At 48.1% G+C, this 20,159-nt stretch overlaps 1 protein-coding gene across 1 annotated transcript; it reads left to right on the plus strand.

Annotated features, from left to right (window-relative positions):
- Positions 1-215: 215 nt before the first annotated feature.
- On the plus strand, positions 216-18,357 carry DYNLRB1 (dynein light chain roadblock-type 1). The gene is made up of 4 exons (XM_084887794.1): positions 216-786; positions 7,795-7,870; positions 13,227-13,394; positions 18,007-18,357. Exons 1-4 carry the CDS (start codon positions 409-411, stop codon positions 18,048-18,050), a joined length of 666 nt encoding a protein of 221 aa, XP_084743920.1. The 5' UTR covers positions 216-408; the 3' UTR covers positions 18,051-18,357.
- Positions 18,358-20,159: the final 1,802 nt, after the last annotated feature.

Raw genomic sequence — 20,159 nt, forward strand, 5'->3', positions numbered from 1 at the left:
GAAAGATCGATCAGCTGCCTCCTGCACACCCCCCACTGGGGATGTGCCCACAACCAATGTCCATGCCCCTGACCGAAATGGAACCCAGGACCCTTCAGTCCGCAGCTCCATCTACTGAGCCAAACCGGTTTCAGCATGGGGGGCGGGGACCTTTTAAAGGTGCAAAAAGGAGGGAGGTAGCGAGCATAGGTGTGAAGTGGTTTCTTCAAGGTCACATGGGTGGGGCTGAGCTCAGAGTCCCAAGTCGACCGACTCCCAGGCTAGCCCTAACCACTTCATATCAGAGCCTGCACGTAACATTCCCAAAGGGGTCGCGCTGGAGAACCCAGAGACGCTTGACTCCACTCCCAACTCCGGCTTTCCAGCATCTTCGGCGCGTGTGGGCTCCGCGCCTCACTCTGCCTCAATATGACAAAGAGAGGATGGGGAGCGTCTCAGCTACTTCCTTCCTCGCCTTCATCATCACCCTCCACTCGGGGCTTTCGGAGCCAGCTCAGCCCTCGGGTGAGAGTTGAAAGCCTCTTCCGACAATGCAAACTGGCATCTTTAGGGCACCGCGGGAGTAGGGAATTCTCCGCCCTGCAGCGCTCCTCTGCTTTTCACTTTCCGGCGGCGCAGGGCGAATTCCCACGAGCCCTAGGACGTCAGAGAGCTGCCCGCCCCCTCACGCCGGCTCCTGATTGGTCCCTAGAGCTGTCTGTTTTGACTTGGTACTCTGCGCAGGCGCGGAAACGCACCGGGCTGGGCAGCGCTGAGGACGCCGAGCTACCCGATCGTTCCGAGATGGTGAGTGTTCCTACAGACCGGCGGCTGGCGGCCGGAAGGTGGCCGAGCGAGGCCGCCCCGCTCCTGGCGCCTGGTTTTAGACCCTCCGGGGGCGCCCCAGAGCGCCGGGCAGGAAATCGGGGGGGTTGGGCCCTAGCAGGCTGGAGGGCGGAACGCTAGAGGCGTGGGCCTCCAGACCCTGACGGAGGGGACTCCGGAGTGGCCAGGGGATCCGGGTCCCGCAGACCGGAAGCTGGAGCCGGGCCTCGGCCAGCGTCGGACGGCGTCGGACCGCAGGCCCGTGCGTCCCAGCATCCTGGGCCTGGTCGCGCGAGTGTAACAACGAGAACGTTTCCCGGAAGCTTAGTTTATGACAGGCGCTGTACCTTGTTTTGGTTTTTCGCCTCGCCAAGTCTCTGTGAATATAGGTACGACCATTGTCCCCATTTTACACACCAGAAATCTGAAGCCTGGAGAAGCCTAATGCCTTCTCTCAGGAAATGGCGGAGTTGGATTTGAACCCTTGAAACTTGACTCCTGCCTTTCTGTCCGTGTGGTTCTTTCGCGTCGCCGGGACTTGGTGCTTGAATCAGAAAAGGGCGGGGACCACCGGGGATCCCTGCCTTGCTGGCTGGAACTGGGCTCCCTGCGCCTTTATAGGTTTGTTTTTCATGTTTTTAATCCAACTTGTAAAAAAAAAAAAAACTCACAAAATTTGAAAAGACCTTTTAAATGTTAAGCCATGTGACTATTACTGTTCAAAACTCTCACTTAAAAATTTAAAGCCTAGCCCTAGCCGGTTTGGCTCAGTGGGAAGAGCCTAGGCCTGAGGACCAAAGGGTTCCGGGTTTGAGTCAGGTCAAGGGCACTTGCCTTGGTTGCGGGCACATCCCCAGTGGGGGAGGGGGGGGAGGGGTGCAGGAGGCAGCTGATCTATGATTCTCTTTCATCGATGTTTCTGACTATCCCTCTCCCCTCCTCTCTGTAAAAACTCAATAAAAAATATATTTTTTGAAATGTCAAACATTTTCCCATGTCACCCTTGTAGTGTAGCCCAGTTGGTTAAGCCTGGTCCTATGCATGGAAAGTTTGCTGGTTTGATTCCCAGTCTGGGCATATGCCCTGGTTGCAGGCTCAATCCCTAGTAGGGGGCATGCGGATGACAGCTGATAGATGTTACCCTCTCACATCGATGTTTCTCTCCCTCTCCCTTTCTCTCTCTAAAATAATAATAAAAATATTTTTTAAATATACACACTTTTCTATATCACTATATATAAATCTATATATTTTTTCTTTTTGAAGTTTTTTTTTTTTTAATTTTATGAACAAAGAGAGCATTTTGTCATAAGATAGATGTCTTGAATGACCCATTCATGGAAGTTCACTTAGTCCAACTTAATGAAACCTATGTCCTGGTGGCACATGTTGAGGCCATATTTCCAGGTCAGACCATGGTGGTTTGAGCAGATGTGGCAAGAATGAGAACCTTGGCTGAATTTCCTTAGAAGGCTCCTGTAGAGGTGCTGGTGACCCATCTTGCTCTCTCTGTAGCAACAAGGCCAAAGGAAAAGGACTACTTTATTCTTGCATAGTATTCTATTGCTATATGTACATTTAGGTGGTTTACAGTTTTTCACTTCAGTCAGTGCTGCTGTAATCCTGTCCATTTTATTTTATTACACTCATGGTGGTGTTTATGTAGCACAGATTCTTAGGAGTAGTACTTCTGGCATGCATAATCTACAATTTGGTAGAACCTGCCAAGTTTCCCTTGAGAAAAATGATCATCCATAATTCTCACCAGTTTTACTCCACCACACAACTATTTTCATCTCTATGTTGTTCTTCCTCCTTGCTCATATATGCATATTTTTCAAGATGTACATACTAACTTTTTCATTTGTTTTAATCTTTTTGTATCATCTTTGCGATGAATTTTTGTGTGCAGTGTAATCAGTGAAATAGCTGTACTATAATTTGCCAAACCATTCCCCTGGTGTACACTTGTGTTGTATCTAGTTCTTCATTAGTAGAGATAATGCTGTGATAAATGCCTATAGTTGTGTAGATTTTGTTTTATTATTTTTTAAATTATTAGATTATTTCCTTAAACAAAAGTCTCAGGAAAAGAAATTCCGAGGCAAAAGGACCAACCCTTTATGATTGTTACAATAGTGTTATCCCATAGCTTTTCCAGAGGGTCTAATTGCTTTTGTACCAATTTTGCCATAACATTGCAAACAGTGAAAAAAGTTACCTTAGCATTGCTATAATTTTTCACTTCTTTATTTATAGGGAACAGTGAACATTTTTCTATGTGCTTGTAATTTATCTTACTTTTTATTTATTTACTTAATTATTGATTTTAGAGAGTAGAAGGGGGAGAGAGAAGCATTGATATGGGAGAGAAACATAGATGGGTTGCCTCCCACACGTAACCTGACCTGGGTGTGTGCCCTGACTGGGATTCGAACTGGTAACCTCCTGGTATATGAGTCCATGCTCAACACTGAACCACACCTGCTAGGCTTGTGTTATGTTTTGGAATTGCTCTTTTGTCCATTATTTGATGCAGATGTTTTTCTATCCTTTTGATTCATTTTGGTTTTATAAAAATTCAAATTTTTGCCCAGCTAGGGTGGACAGATGGTTGAGAATTGTCCTGTGAACCAAAAGGTTTCAGGTTCGATTCCTGTTCAGGGCGCATGCATATATGCATACAATATTCTTGTTTGATTACTTCCCACCCACCCTCCCTGCCTTCTCTCGGAGATTTCACACTCCATTCCATGACTCCATGTCTCTAGATCCACTCTGTTCATCAGTTTTATTTTGTTACTTAGATTCCACATATGAGAGAAATCGTGATATTTTCTCTGACTGACTTATTTCGCTTAGCATGATACTCTATCAGTTCCTCCATGCTGTCTCAAAGGCTGAGAGGTTCTTCTTTTTTACTGCTGCATAGCATTCCATGGTATAAATGTACCACAGCTTGTTTATCCACTCATCTCCTGGTGGGCATTTGGGCTGTTTCCAGATCTTAGCTAAATTGTGCTGCTATGAACATAGGGGGGCATCCATTCTTTCTGATTCATTTTTCAGGTTCCTTAGGATATATTCATAGCAGTGGGATCACTGGGTCAAATGGCAGCTCCGTATTTAATTTTCTGAGGAAACTCCATACTGTTTCCCATAATGGCTGCACTAGACTGCATCCTCACCAGCAGTGCACTAGGGTTCCCTTTCTCCACATCCTCACCAGCACTTGTCGTTTGTTGATTTGTTATGATAGCCATTCTGAAGTGTGAGGTGATACCTCTCGTTTTAGTTTACATCTCTCTGATGATTCATAACTTTGAGCATTTTTTCACATGGCTCTTGGCCATCTGTATGTCCACTTTGCATAAGTGTCTATTTAGGTCCTTTTCCCATTTTTTAATTGGATTGTTTGTCTTCCTTTTGTTAAGTTGTATGAGTTCCTTATATATTTTGGACATTAACCCTTTATCAGATGCATAATTGCCAAATATGTTCTTCCATACAGTGGGCTCCCTTTTCGTTTTGTTGATGGTTTCTTTTGCTGTGCAGAAGCTTTTTATTTTGATGCAGTCCCATTTGTTTATTTTTTCTTTTGTTTCCTTTGCCCCGGGAGCTGTATCCATAAATACACTGCCAGAAGAGATGTCTGAGATTTTGCAGTCTGTGGTTTCTTCCGGGATTTTTATGGTTTCACAACTTATGCTTAAGTCTTTTATCATTTTGAGTTTATTCTCTTCTTTTTTAAAAAATATATTTTATTGATTTTTTACAGAGAGGAAAGGAGAGAGATAGAGAGTTAGAAACATCGATGAGAGAGAATCATCGATCAGCTGCCTGTTGCATGCCCCCTACTGGGGATGTGCCCGCAACCAAGGTACATGCCCTTGACCGGAATCGAACCCGGGACCCTTCTGTCCGCAGGCTGACGCTCTATCCACTGAGCCAGACCAGTTTCAGCTTGAGTTTATTCTTGTGTATGATATAAATTGTTGGCCAAGTTTCATTTTTTTGCATGCATCTGTCTAATTTTCCCAACAGCATTTATTGAAGAGACTGTCTTGACTCCATTGCATGCTCTTGCCTCCTTTGTCAAATATTAATTGAGCATAATGGCGTGGGTCAATTTCTGGGGTCTCTGTTCTGTTCCATTAATCTATATGCCTATTCTTAAAAACTAAAGAAAGGTTGACTTTCTTTTATTTGTTTTTTGCCTGTCAGATTAGCAAAGAAACTTGGCAATACTGATCATCGCTATTCCTTGAACATGCCGAGTTTGTTCCCATTTCTCTGCCTTTGTTTTCATACTGTTGCCTGGAATACTTTTCTTTCCCGTTAGTTCTTGGCTTAACGATTACATCTTCAGGTGTTTCTGACCACGCCAGCCAGGGTGGCATCCCGGGCTCTCCTGCGTCATCCCCTGCAGGACTCCTGGTCACTTGTTTAAAGTTCTACCTGAATCTGAGCTCCCTGAGGGCAAGGTCCTCATCAGTTGTGGTCAATGGTGTGTTCACCTCTTCTCTTGACCTATGTGTCCGTGGGCAAAACTCTTCTTTCTGAACTTCAGTTTCTTTATTGTAAAGTGGAGATCATACTCACTATGAAAGGGTCAGTGTCTGTAAATATTCATCCCAATATCTGACCTGTATCAGGTACTGAATAGGTCATCATATACTTACATGTCCTTCCTTTCTTGGTAAATGTATATTTCTTATGAATAGATATTTCATAATTTACTTTGTCTTTTCCCTAATTATTGGGTACTTCCAGCTTTCTGGTTTTTTTTTTTTTTTTAATATTTTTTTGTTTTATTAATCCTCACATGAGGATTTTTTTTTTTTCATTGCTTTTCAGAGAGAGTGGGAGAGAGAGGGGGAGAGGCAGAGAAATAGAAACATCGAGGTGAGAGAAGGCATATCGACTGGTTGCCTTCTGCACATGCCCTTGACCACTAATCCACACCAGCCATAGCTCTTTCTGCTTTTTTGCTAATGTTGATGTCACTGCAGCAAACGTCTTGCCGTATTCTCCTTCTGGATTATTCCTTAGGACAGGGGTCTTCAAACTACGGCCCGCGGGCCACATGCAGCCCGCAGAGGAGTCTGATCCGGCCCGCCAGGTTTTTTGGGCAGTGAGCGCAGCCGAGGTGTTACAGTAGGAATTAGTAGTTCATATAGTCCGGCCCTCCAGCTCTCTGAGGGACCGTGATCTGGCCCCCACTTTAAAAAGTTTGAGGACCCCTGCCTTAGGATGAGTTTCTAGGAAGGCTGCGGACTGAGGACTGTGTGGTATTGGCTGCTCTCGTACTTTCCCCGCTTCTCCAGAATAGTGCATGGGAGGAGCTGAGACAGTGTGTGGAGTGAGCGATGATCTCATACATACATGACCCACTGTACTTTATTCTCGTGTAGCTCGTCCCTTTACACAGGCTCCCGGTTTTAGAGGCAACAGACTATTTGCCATTATGTAGGAGGAATTTGTTTGCCCTTCTCTCCAGCATTTGAGAGTATTACATCATAGGGGCGTGGATGGCAGTGACTGGATTGTTGTTAGCCTTGAGCCTGCTAGAAAGACAGGAATTCATTGTGCTGTTTCCATCCACTGTTTGGAAACTCCTCCTCCCAGGCCTACTCATTAGCTTCTGAGGGTGGGAACCACTCTGTTGGGAGAATGGCACCTCTCTTTCCAACATGGTCCCGCGCTCAGGCTTTGGGGAGCTTCTGGACCTGTCTGGAAGGGCCTCCAGAAAACACACACTTCAAGGCCAGTTCCCATCCACAGGAGGAGTTAGGCTACTTCAGTGGAGCAGTTGTTTATTGAGTCCCTATTCTGCACACCATTCTAGGGACTCTTCAGTAATAAAATACCTGATGCATCAGCAGAGAGGTACAGTTTAAGAGTTTGCAGAGTCAGAAGTAGCGGACTCCACTGAGTTGGGGATCAATAAAGGCTTTTGGAGGAAGCGATGGTTTAGGTCAGTGGTCGGCAAACTCATTAGTCAACAGAGCCAAATATCAACAGTACAACGATTGAAATTCCTTTTGAGAGCCAAATTTTTTAAACTTAAACTTCTTCTAACGCCACTTCTTCAAAATAGACTCACCCAGGCCGTGGTATTTTGTGGAAGAGCCACACTCAAGGGGCCAAAGAGCTGCATGTGGCTCGTGAGCCGCAGTTTGCCGACCACGGGTTTAGGTGGTCTAGAAGAATTTGTCAGATTTCAGCAGAGAAGAGGCCTTGTTAGGGTACAAAGACATGGACACAAGGAGGTATGCCATGTAGATGGAGAGTGGAGGAAAAGCTAAAAGATGTGAATAATAGTAGAGAATGCCTTGCATGGCAGGGTGAGGAGCCAAATGTCTGATTGTCCCTTTGTTAATAAATTCCGTGTGCCAGAACATCCCCTGACTAGTTTCTGGAGAATCAGGATTAAAGAACCCCTGCCCAGGCACATTCCTGTGACTCTGAGCCATGCATCACATTGTCTCAGATGCTGGGTTTTTAAGTCACTGAGTCTGTCCTCATGGGGTCGTTTTGTTTCCTTGGAATGTTTTCAGTTGTGCTGTTTGGACTACAAATAGCAGGTATCTCCTTCCTATAGACGCCACTGTTTTGGTTTTCTCAGGTCATCAGCGTCCTGTCTCCCAGGTACAGCAGATCCATGAGTCACGGATGTGTCTGTACTCTCAGGAATGGTGTTTATATTCTGCTCCCAAATAGCTGAGGCAGGAGGGAGGATGGTGCCTGGTCGGCAAAGGGCCAAGAGGAGCCCTGCCCCTTCCTGGGGGTGTGAGTAGGTGATTTGGGCGCTGGTAGTGGCTTGGGGACTGCTCTAAACAGAGCTGGGCGCTTTGAGGAAGTGCCACGTGCCCAGGTGTTACTTGTTTGTTGTTGGAAGACGAATGTGTGACTCATCTGTCAAGGGTATGAATGAATTAACCCAGCCTTCCTGGCCCTTCCTAACCTTGGTCTTGTTCTATCTGGCAGGCAGAGGTGGAGGAGACACTGAAGCGACTTCAGAGCCAGAAGGGAGTGCAGGGGATCATCGTGGTGAACACAGAAGGTACACCTGCTCCGGCCACGTGCAGGCGGGCCCAGAGACCGGCCCAGACACAGCAGAGCCCACTTGCTGTTTACTCAGCCCCTTCATGTACATGAATTTCCACTTTTTTTTTTTTAACACCTCAGGTGTCCTAGCACTATTATTGAAATTCTAAATTTTAAAAAAGGAAAATTCACTCAGTCCCACTGCCCTGACAGGCCATATTTTTTTCAGTATACCATGTTTTTTTCAACCCTCGCTCAGGTGCATTTTCTCTTGGTCATAATTATAGTTATTCCTCCTTTGCATATGTTCACTCATGAGGTTTATGTGTTTTGCTTCATGTTTTACATAAACAGTTTTTTTTAACTGCCAGTACAATTTTTTTTTAATACATATTTTACTGATTTAAGAGAGAGAGGAAGAAAGAGGTGGAAACATCAATGAGAGAGAAACATGGGTGGGTTGCTTCCTGCATGCCTCCAACTGGGGACCAAACTGGCCACCTCAACCACTGAGCCACACTGGACAGTGTTTATTAATTATCCATTTATGTTGTTTCTAGATAAAACTCATGTTTTTGGCTAGATAGTACTCTTGGTCAACTTCTTGGTGCCTGTAGCTTTTCCCTTCTGTTCTGGAACATTATTTCCACAACTGGAAGAGTACAGGTAACTGGTTTTCTCAAGCTGCGATAGACCTGGCAAAGAGGGAGACCAATATTTCTCACACACTTACATGTGGTGCTTTACAAACATTCCCTTTTATTTCTCCCTTAAAACAGCCCTTTTGCCTTCATTTTGCAACGGAGAAAACTGAGTCTAGAAATCCAGTTGATTTGCCTGCCATGGCAGAGCCAAGATTTCATCCCAAGTCTGTCTGAATGCAGTTGTTCTCTTCCTCTCATCCCTGTGCGGGACCAGGGCGTGGCTGTAGGTCTCCAGCTCAGAGCCTCCCCGCTGGCCTCCCTCAGTTCTTGGTTCAGTGTATTCTTTCATCTCTGATTTATTCCTAAAGGCCCCCGGGTGTATGCACTGTCACGCTGGGCCTTGCTTTGGAAAGGCAGAGTGCTCAACAGTGCCTGCTTCAGGAGAGCAGGATGAAGGTGACAGAGTGGAGGTGGCGTGTCCTCAGTTAGAATGTTGTTTTCCAGGTCATTAGACCATGGCCAGCCCAGAGTTAGACAGCATGCTCCCCAGCTTGGTCAGGTTCTAATTAGACCGTGTGGTCATTGGTTCAGAGGAGGAGCCGGTGAGGAGCCCTCCGGACCCTGGGCGGCCGAAGCAGGTCCCGGGTTAGCTGTGCTGCCGGGCTTCCCTTCCCTTCAGACTTCCCCTCCCCTCCCCACACGGAGCGGTCGGTCTGAGACCTGAAAGGCTGTTCGTATATCCCTCAGGGAGAGACTGTCTTCTGTCTGCTGTGACTGGACTTTTTTTTTTTTTTAATCTCCTCTCAGGGACATGCTTTCGTTGGTTTTAGAGAGAGAGAAAAGGAGAGGAAGAGGGGGACACACACACATTGATGTGAAAGCGAAACATCAGACATTGTCTCTTGCACGTGCTCAACTGGGGATTTAAGCCGCAGTCAGGGTGCGTGCCCTGATGGGAATCGAACCCACATCCTCTCCGTGTACAGGACAGCACTCCAGCCATCTGAGCCTCGCTGGCCAGCACAAAATGGGCCTGCACATTTTGACCCCAAATGGGAGGGAAGAGCCTCAGAAGATGACTCCTCAGCTGGGATCCCCTAGGCCAGGGGTCTTCAAACTACGGCCCGCGGGCCACATGCGGCCCGCAGAGGAGTCTGATCTGGCCCGCCAGGTTTTTTGGGCAGTGAGCGCAGCCGAGGTGTTACAGTAGGAATTAGTAGTTCATATAGTCCGGCCCTCCAGCTCTCTAAGGGACCGTGATCTGGCCCCCACTTTAAAAAGTTTGAGGATCCCTGCTAGGCCTTCACTGATATTTGCAAACCATAAGCCTGCATTCTTGCCTTAAAACTGCCCAAAAGTTGAGCTTTTTCATTAGGAAAGTGTAGCACCAGCTGCTTACCTTTTGATACTTAAGAGCACTTTTTTGTGTACTGTGACAATGTGGCACAGTGGCTAAGAATATGGAACGGGGAACCAGACAACCTGTATGTAAATCCTGACTCTACCTACTTATCTGGAAATCTTGAACAAGTCACTTACCCTCTCTCTTTCAGTTTCTCATCAGTAAAATATAATCATACTACTTCCTTAGCATAGTGTCTGATATATAGTAAGTGCCGTATAAATGTTAAAATCATTCTGTGTGTTTCTTTTTATGTCCCATTCGTAGAACTCGCTCTTCAAACTCTCGTTCACATTTCACATAGGGCCCCCACAAGTCAGGGTGTTTGCCCGTTTTTCAGCTGAGAAAACCGAAGCAGCTCTAGCTGGTTTGGAGCGTCGGGACCCATGGACCAATTGGGAGGCAACCAATCGATGCCTTTCTCACATTGATATTTCTCTCTCTTCTCCCCCTCTCCTCCATTTCACTCTTTCTTAAAAAAAAAAAAAAAAAAAAACCAAAGGGAAAATACCCTCGGGTGAGGATTAAAGGGGCAAAAAGACCTGATGCTGAGAGAGCGAGGGGATCTGCCCGAGGTCACCCCGCTGGGGTTGGGGTGCCCAGAACTCACTGCTCATGGGCCGTTACGTCCTTTGGAAGCTTCCAGCTAAGGATGGCTCAGCTCAGCTGCCTTTCCCATGGGCTGCCTTCCCTGACCACCAGCCCAGAAAGATTGTTCTTGCCCCTGAACTCATGATACACCCTGTTTCAGTCACTTACCAACCGCCTACCACTGCTTTTGACATTTCTATGTTGAGCAAATACAAACATATTTCATTATAAAAGTGTGAGGTTAGGCAGACTTTGCAAGAACTTCAGGAACATTCCGTTCCATTTCTACCTCCAGATCCCCTGCTGTCCTCGGCTGCTACCTACACAGGCAGAATAAAGGACTGAATGTACACGCTCCACGGGGTCAGGGTTTGTCTCGTGTTCACTCGCTGTGTCCAGCACCTGAGCTTGTGCTTAAGACCTGCGTTAAGTTTTGTCGGTGTAGGTGTTGATTGATGGAGCCGGGTTAGGTGCTATGCAACCTGACAGATCTGAGCCTCAGGTTAGAGTTGTGCCTCCCTGGCACCAGCCAGCTCCGCAGGCTGCACAGTCTCTGTGAAGGCAGTGGCTTGGGGTAGGCGGCCTAATCATTGAGATATCTTTGAAGTAGCCCCAGCTCTGGCATCCTAAGAGTCTGGCATTCTATGATCTGATTTCCCTTATTTGAAATTCTCCCCAGTTCTCCTCCACTGCCACACCTTCAAGTTTTCTTAGGTTTTAAAATGAGCCAACAAGTGGTTAGATCTGTGTCTCCTTTACACATCCTCTCACTTGGTGTGACTTCTCATTTTTCAGCAACAATAAATTCTTTTTTTTTAATATATTTTATTGATTTTCCAGAGAGAGGAAGGGAGAGGGATAGAGAGTTAGAAATGACGATGAGAGAGAAACATCGACCAGCTGCCTCCTGCACACCCCCTACCGGGGATGTGCCCGCAACCAATGTACATGCCCTTGACCGGAATCGAACCTGGGACCCTTCAGTCCGCAGACCGACGCTCTATCCACTGAGCCAAACCGGTTTCGGCAGCAACAATAAATTCTTAACGCAGTGTTTCTAAGGACACTAGCGAACAAATCAGACCTGGTCCTGACTAGGGATGAACATATTGATCACTTCCATAAAGGTGTGATGTCAAATTCAACTAACTGCTGCGAAGGAAAATGGCGTGGGCCTGGGATGGCAGAAGGGGGCACTGACCATATCTGGGGTGGGTGGAGCCACCAGGAGGTGGAGACTTGCGGGGCCAGTGGGAACTGGGAGAGAACAGGCGAAGAAAGGAAAGTTCCAGGCAGAGGAACCTGAGAGAAGGTGCCCTTGCAAAACATTCTTAAACCATATTTACTCCCCACAGCAGCACTTTGAAGCACAGGCATTTAACAAATGAGGAAATAGAATAGAATAAATCACTTGTTTAAGGCCACATTGCTATGAAGGGACAACGCAGTGTATAAGTTCAGGTCATCAGATTTGAGAGTTCCTACTCAGTCATCACCCCAGTTGCTCATACTGTGATTCTTAGAAAAGTCCAGAATCAAGCAAGGCCCTGGTGGGCACCTGGTTGCCAGCTAGGACCCAACAGCACCCCTGATAACCTAGTTGTCTTGTCTCTTAAAGGAAAATGATCACTACAACTTGTTCCCATGACTTCACTTGGCTCAAACAGCCTCACTGACTCAGCTGCTTCTCTGCCACTGTGTCATCTTCTGCCTGCCCTTGTGCTCCTGACCCTGAGAAGATGAGGTTGGGCCAGGTCTGCCACTCAGGGAGAGGCCTGAGGGTGGCTGCCTTTGGCTGATCTTTAGACTGGTGTGGACTAGCAGGGCCTGGGTCCCAAATCCAGCCACTTACGTGTGAGGAGCCACTTGTGCCATAATCCTCCACGTATCTGCCAGCTGTGTGCACCTGGAGCCTCAGGGGCGGAGTTTCTGTGGGCATGTCAGTGACTCAGAGGCACCTGAGGACCCAGTCGTGGCCTGAGGTCACTCCAGCTGAGGCCATTCCGCACCTCCATGAAAATGGGCACTGCCTGTGAGGGAGATCCGTGGAATAGTTTCTCACAAGGAAACAGTCTTGAAAACAGAAAAGGCTTAAAAGACAATGGTGTTCATTGAACAGTAATTAAGTAAAAACCCAGTCTTAGTAGAGGCATGCTGAATTCAGAGAAATGACCATTTTGTGGTCTCTTTGGAAGCAGTAACAATGCTCTTTACAAGGTGATGCGGACCGAGAAATGGGCTTTAACTTTCACGTGTACAGACAGTGTGTGCACTAGGCCCCCCTTGGGGGGCATAGGAACAACACACTACTGAGGGTTATGTCTTGGCAGAAGCTGACCTTTTCCTACTCATTTGTGTTTCAGTTATGTAAGTGCTGTCCTCCTTGTTCAGGTTCTAAGTGCTCCAAATGATGGTCTCCTTATTGCCAGAACCTAGTGAGGACAGTGGAGCCCAGCCAGCAGGCCTGGCCCCCGCTTCTCTGCTGTGCGACCATAGCAGGTCACCTCACTGCTCAGAGTTTCTTTTGCCTCATTGGCAAGTGAAGATGCTGACACCACCCCCAGAGTGGTTCTGGGACTTCCAGGGAAGTGCCCAGCACTGCCTGCCAAGCTTTCAGTAGCAGTGGCATTGATTGTTAGCTGCCAGTCCAGGACGCTAGAACTAGGGGTGTGGGGTTGGGAACTGGACAGAAAGGCCTCAAAGTCCTGCTCAGTCTCTGTCTGCCCTGCACACAGGCATTCCCATTAAGAGCACCATGGACAACCCCACCACCACACAGTACGCCAACCTCATGCACAACTTCATCTTGAAGGCCCGGAGCACCGTGCGTGAAATTGACCCCCAGAATGACCTGACTTTCCTTCGGATTCGCTCTAAGAAAAACGAAATTATGGTTGCACCAGGTAAGAGGCCTTCCGTGTCCCCTCTTAGGATCAGACTATCACTACTGCTCATCAGGAAGGCTTAGCACATTGGAGTCTCCTCAGGCTCCACAGAAAAGCCTGAGGAGCTGAAGGTACACAGGTGGTTGCCTCGCTGCCTGTCCATTCTCTGACCGGCATCCCCGACAAATACTCATGTGCAGTGACTGTGGGTCAGACCTTCTGGTTCTGGGCCTGGGAGGGGAACCCTGGGCTCCTGGGGGAGATGACACGTAAGCATGACACAGTGTAACCCTCGCCTTGACAGGACATTCGAGCGCTTGGGAACAGAAGGGTGTGACTAGCTGCTTGGCACAGTCAGCAGGGACTTCCCAGAAGAGGGGACATTCAGCTGACTCTTGAGGGTATAGAAAAGTGTAAGCCAAGTGGAAGGGCAAGAAACCTAGGCTTGAAAGAAAAAGACACATAAACATTCCAAAGCAGAAGGCAAACATACTGTATAGTCTTTTATTTTTGAAAAAATGTTCACTTATCCACTTCTAAAGGATAGTCCTGTCTCTCTGGGCCTCATACAGCCAGCTTTTCCTCCAACATTGGAACCAGTCGCTGTTTTTGTTCTACATGGAGTGCTTGGCTTGCATTTGGGGGTTGTGTGGTGCACACATCATAGGATCATTCTCAGGGTGCCGAGATGCTCATCCTGGGCGGTTCCCACAGGCCGGGGACTGCAAGAGGGAAGAGCAGGGTCACCTGTCCTGCCTCACCTCACTCAGCACTCAGACCGGAGTGGTGGACAGCTTCTCCAGGACTTTCCGTTGTGGTTAATCCTCTCCTGAAGGTACTCTTTCCATTGATTTTTAGAGAGAGCAGAAGGAAAGGGGAGAGACAGAGAGAAACATCAATATGAGAGATACATGCCTCTCACATGCCCCTTGACCTGCACCAGGGATTGAGCCTGCAACTGAGGCACGTGCCCTGACTGAAATAGAACCCCCAATCCTTCAGTCTGTGGGCCGACTCTAACCACTGAGCCAGACTGGTTAGGGCCAGGACTATTTTTGCATTGCTACTTCTCGCTCTCCCTCTGTTTTCTGGCTGAGCCACATTGCTGTGTGCATGAGCTAATTGTGCACCTGATGAGGCAGGTGGGCTGCGGGGCAGTGTGTCTAGGACACCAGAATATATGTCTGGAGCAGTGGGAGGTGAGATGTTTGATCCAATTTTAAAAAGGCCTCAAATGCAAAACTTGACCCTGTGAGCAGGAGGCAATGTGACTGTGACTGGGACCTAGATGAAGAAGGCTGTGGAGGCCAGGAACACTGGCTGCCCCTGGTTTGGCAGACAGATGGCAAAGAGAGTGGCTATAGAATTCTGGGGTGATTAGAGGGTGTCACCCACTCACAGCAGCAGAGCCATATTGGTTCTGATCCCAGGCCTGTTCCAGCCCAGTCTGGCATCTTGGAAGGATGTGAAGGAGGGAACCAGAGAGCCAGTCACAGGAACCACAATCCCCCTGGGACACTTCCTGAAGGGGTGGGGACAAAGGAGGTCAACCCCAGAAAGGAATATAGGATAAGATGCTGTACACTGTTTATCAGTTCAATCACTGTCCGATGGTGTCTCTGATTCTGTCAGAGAAAACAAACAGATTGTAGCAGGCAAGAGTTCATTTTCCCAACTTTAGCTCCTAATGATTGTGACCTTAGACAAGTCAGAGGACATTCTGAACCTCCATTTTCACATCGGTAAAGTGTCACTTAGGGGACTGGACTGTTCTGGTCCTCGGAGACGCCCCATCCGGTTGAGTATGTTGGCGGGGGGTGGAGAAAGGCTCAGAAGCAGACGGAATCCCTCCCAAGGCTCATGCTGTGCGACTGTAGGCACCTCTACTTCCCTGAAAATCAGGCTGGGAATGGCCCCTTACTGATCCTGCACGTTGAGCAGTATACATGGGATTCTCAGCGTGAGGCAAGGACAAATGATGCCATCTCTAAATCAGACAGGCCCCATGGACATGAAGCTTCCAAGAACGGCTCCTCTGGAGCAGAGTTATCTGAGAGCTCCGAGCCACTCGCCCCGTCTCAGCAGCGAAGGCATCTACAGCCTGCCCTGAGGGACCCGGACTTTCAGAGCACAGGGGTGCAGTCAGTGCTGGAGTCCCTTAGAGCTCCTTGGGTGCACAGGCCCCACCTCCCCTCAGCCTGTCAGTGGAGGCGAGGAGGAAGTGGCCCGGTGACACTGAGAGCCCGCCGGGAGGGTGTGCATGCTCTCACCTGCTCACTCGCTGTCTGTCTAGTGCTCACATCCTCATGGGCCCACACACACATCTTGTTATACTGGCCAGATGAGTGACTTTTCCCGGTTGCCTTAAATACAGTGAGTGTTCTTCTGAGCACCCTGACCACTTCTCCAGCCACCTGCTGCCTTCAGAGCCCCTCCCTGGGCCCTCACAAAAGCCGTCCTGCTGCTGGCGACACTGCCGTCCTACCTTTCCACTTGGCTAACCAGCCCCCTTATCTGCGTTTTTAATTCTGTCTCCACTAGACAGTTTCCAGAAACTTGTGAAGACATTTGACAAATATTTGTTGAATAAATAAATGAAAGACTTCCTAAACTTCCCTCCATGGCTACATCCCACTGTGGGGTTGGAGGTGGGGTCAGCAGTGGAGATGGGGATCAGAGATGTCCGAGGGACATGCTATTTAGGATGAAAACCCGTGATTTGACATATTGATACAACCACTTCGCTAGGGCAAGAAAAAAATACTGCCAGGAGCCACTGAGCAGAGCCTCTGAGGCATTAGGGCTGGATCACCTTCGGATGGCCATAGAGCACAGGCCCCAGGGGGCAGCGCCCGGCACAGAGCAGCCTGGCTGCTGTGCGTTTTCGAGGCGGGTCCTTCCTGGTCTGTAATTAGCACCCGTCTGTGGGAGCAGCCCGGAGCAGCCCTGCCCAGGAAGGAGGTTCATGTCCCTTTCCTCCCACCTAAGCTTCCTCATTGACCAAACTGAGACCAAAAGTAGCAGCAGGTGGTGTGAGGCAGTGTGGATCTCCACATTCGTACCAAGTTTCACCCCATCTGGCCCAGAATGGCCCACATGAAGAGATGTTTTCAGACAGACTTGGTTTCCACTTGTTAACCTCCCTGATGTAAAGCTGAGTTGACAGCATAATCATACTTTAAAACTCTGCTTCCCATAAAGCACTTGGAGTGATATTATTGAATTAGAGCTTTTTTTTTTTTTTTTTTTTTAGTATTGCTAATTATGTCTGCTTTTATCGGTGGCTTTCATTGTTTTTATTAGTAAGTGGTTATTTACTTAAACAGATTGCTTAGTCATGAAACTATTAGTCATATAAAAATCTGCTTCTTCCCAGTCCCATCAGCTAGCCATCCTGGGAATCAGGACTTTAGGCTTCCACCAGCAGACACAAAGCATGTGGGTCCGCGGTCCGGCCATTTCGCTTCTGTTCAGCAGGGCGGTCAGACCCAACCGCCACACCTCACATTTTTGCCTTGGCTTGAGCAAGATATTTAACTCTGAGCCGCAGTATAAAATGAGAAAGCACTAGTTCCTGCCTCATAGAGTGAGTGAGGATTCGTTGAGATGCCAATATAAGAAGTGGTTGGCCAGGACTGGCCACATGGAAGATAATTAAGGGCAAAGTTGAAACACTGCCTCTCCAATTTCTTCTATAAAATGAGGAGCAGTCAGACTCAGCCCTGAGGCCTTGAACTCGCAGTGACTCCATGATGGACATTCCTCATTACTGGGTGGGACCCCCAGAGCTCGGCCCCTCTGACCGGTGCCTTTGAAATGTCCTCAGCCTGTGACAGAGCCCACATCCACCCCAGAGAAGCGGGGTTGGGGTTGCCATCTCTCTTTGACGCTGATTTGCTGGGTGACCTTAAACCAGTGGTTCTCCCAGAACCTGCAGCTCCAGTGTCACCTAGGAATTCATTAAAAATACGGGTTCTCGCCCAGGCGGCCGTGGTTAGAGCATCGGCCCGGGCACCAAAGGGTCCTGGGTTTGGTTTCCTGTAATAGGCATGGGCCTGGGCTGCAGGTCTGATTCTCGGCCCCAGTTAGGTTGCATGCAGGAGGCAACCAATCCGTGTGTCTCTCTCACAGGACTGTTTCTCTCTCTTTTCCTCTTCCCCCTGCCGCTCCCTTTCAGAAAATCTGTGGGAAAAATTCCCTCGGGTGAGGATTAACTTAAAAAAAGGAGGTTGTTGGGCTCTACCTCAGACCGACTGAATCCAAAGAGCGTGGGGCAGGGCTTGGCAGTGTGTGTTTGACCGGCCCTCAGGCCACTCAGGTGCCCTCTGTTTTGAGAACCACTGGCAATTTACTCAAACTCTCCGAACCGGAGCCTCCTCACCCACAGAACAGATGGTACCCTCCCTCCCGCTGGCGCTGGCAGGTTAGAGAAGAGCCTGCGCTCAGAGGCGCTGCCCGGCTCCCGCCGGAGCCCCCACAGGAAGCCTGCCTCCACCTCTGCTGCCCGGCTGGACACGTATTCACCCACTGCCTTCTATGGCTGGCGGTTTAATCATCCATTTCCTTCTAGTGTTTTTTTTCTCACATTTAACATTAAGTAATTTGTGTTTTCTTTTTTCTTTTTTTGTAGATAAAGACTACTTCCTGATTGTGATTCAGAATCCAACTGAATAAGCCACTCTCTCTCAGCTCCACGCATCATTCCTTAATTTAATGCCCCCAAGAATCAGAGTGTTAATCATGTCAACCACCTTCGAGCCCCTGCGGACCAACCAACCCAGTGACCGGTGTGGCTGCAGCGCCCGCCGCCCGCCCCCAGGCGCCCCTCTGCTGGCCGGCACCCTGACTCCGGGAGGCCTCTCCTCACTCTCCGAACACAGAGCTTGTGAGAGGCCCACACCCTGCTTCCTCCTGACGTTCCGTTCACTTTGTTGCCCTTGGAAAAGGCTGCTTTTCTTTAACTAAAAATAACTGAAGCATGCCCGGCTGTGTTTCTTTAAATACCAGGTGGAGAGGCCCCCCCTCCCTGGGCCATCCTGTGGTCGGGAGGCTGAGGGCGCCCGCTGCCGGCTCCAGCCTCCCCGCAGGTGGTGGAGATTGTGGGCGCAGCCCGAGAGGCTTGCTCCTTCTCGCACCTGTGGCCGTACCTGCTGAGCTGAACCTGGTTTATAATTGGTGCCCCGTTTCTGGGTCCCTAGCCACCCCTTTCATCATTTATCACTCCCACCATTGTCTTTGGGTTTGTTTGTTTAATCCTTACCCGAGGGCATCCTTAGGGAAAGGATGGGGGAGAGAAAGAGAAATAAACCGTGTTCGATTGGTTGCCTTACAGACGCTCCCTGATGGGATCGAACCCACAACCCAAGTAAGCCACTCTGGGCAGGCTCCCACCACGATTGTTTGGAAAGATTTTTTTTCTGTTATTCTGCCTTGGGGAAGGGAAAGAAGTGATATGTGTCGAGTGCCCAGAATATGCCTAGTGTGTTATATACCATATCCTCACAATACCCCACAGACAGGATCTCAAAGCCATCTTAAAAGCGAGGAAATTGGGGTCTAGAGAACGCCTTGGCCAAGGTCTCACAGATAGGGGGCACAGGTATTTGACTCCGAAAGGTCTGTTCTTCTGAACTGCCTTCCCAAGAAAGTCTGGGTGGTCCCGTTCACCTGATGAGCTTGTCCTGGGTAAATGCCACTTCCCCTGGCTCATGCGGGGGGACCGGAAGGTGCTACCCTGAGACTCCAGGCAGCACTCTGGTATTTTAACCTCACGAATTTAATTTGTATTAGGTCTTTCTTTTTGTCTTGTTTCTTGTTACAGAGGGAAAAGATTTAAAACTTTAGTGCAAACCTTGAAATCCCTCTTCCTTGTCCTCTCTTTCCCCATAAGTAACCTCATCTACAGTGTGAGTTCTTCCACCTAACAAAATACTTTCTAAATTTTCAGTGAAGTTTTCAGAAACAGTATCAGGGAAGTAAAACATGTACCCTTGGAACATAGGGATGTAGTTTATTTATTTATTTTTTTATTTAAAAAAAATATATATTTTATTGATTTTGTACAGAGAGGAAGGGAGATAGTTAGAAACATCGATGAGAGAGAGTCATCAATCAGCTGCCTCTTGCACACCCCCTACCGGGGATATGCCCGCAACCAAGGTACATGCCCTTGACTGGAATCGAACCCAGGACCTTTCAGTCCCCAAGCCGACGCTCTATCCATTGAGCCAAACCGGTTTCGGCTAGGGATGTAGTTTATAAGGGCTCTGCGAATTTCTTCAAATCTCCTATTTTAATGAATGATCGTAAGAGTTTTCCATTCCATAAAATATCCATGTTTGTCTTAATATAGAAATAAACCTTTTAAGTAATTTCCCCCCAAATCTTCGAGCAGGACATTCCCTAGGAAGCGTCTGCGTGTGTGCCCTGCCCCTGTCATTCCCTTACCTTGAATGATGCACTCCCTTTGGCTGGCTCCTTATAACTTTCCTTTTGTTCCCTGGTTCTCATGGTCTCCCTCTGTCCACTCAAGGTGAAGCGGAATCACTCACTTCTTACCTCCATGGGTAGTAGAAGTCACAGGATGTCACCAGCTTCTAAAAATTGTCCTCTAACTTCCAGCTCTTGCATAGGCTAAAGGTCAGGCAGAAGTCTGAACTCCCTTCTTAGTCCTGCATCGGCCCAGCTCCTTTCTTTGATATGAGGTCACTATTGCCTTGAGGTCACAGCAGAAACTGGGATGAAAATAATTACACTTGTACTTCCTATTTCACAAAGAATATT

Source organism: Pipistrellus hanaki (assembly GCF_964339955.1).
Source record: "Pipistrellus hanaki genome assembly, chromosome: 6".
NCBI classification, from domain to species: Eukaryota; Metazoa; Chordata; class Mammalia; order Chiroptera; family Vespertilionidae; genus Pipistrellus; species Pipistrellus hanaki.

What these genes read in the sequence shown, in the direction of transcription:
- DYNLRB1 (XM_084887794.1), top strand. Translation starts at nt 409, where the DNA reads ATGACAAAGAGAGGATGGGGAGCGTCTCAGCTACTTCCTTCCTCGCCT. An exon ending in TACCCGATCGTTCCGAGATG is followed by an intron (nt 787 to 7,794) that starts GTGAGTGTTCCT and finishes TCTATCTGGCAG; the next exon opens with GCAGAGGTGGAGGAGACACT. An exon ending in CATCGTGGTGAACACAGAAG is followed by an intron (nt 7,871 to 13,226) that starts GTACACCTGCTC and finishes CCCTGCACACAG; the next exon opens with GCATTCCCATTAAGAGCACC.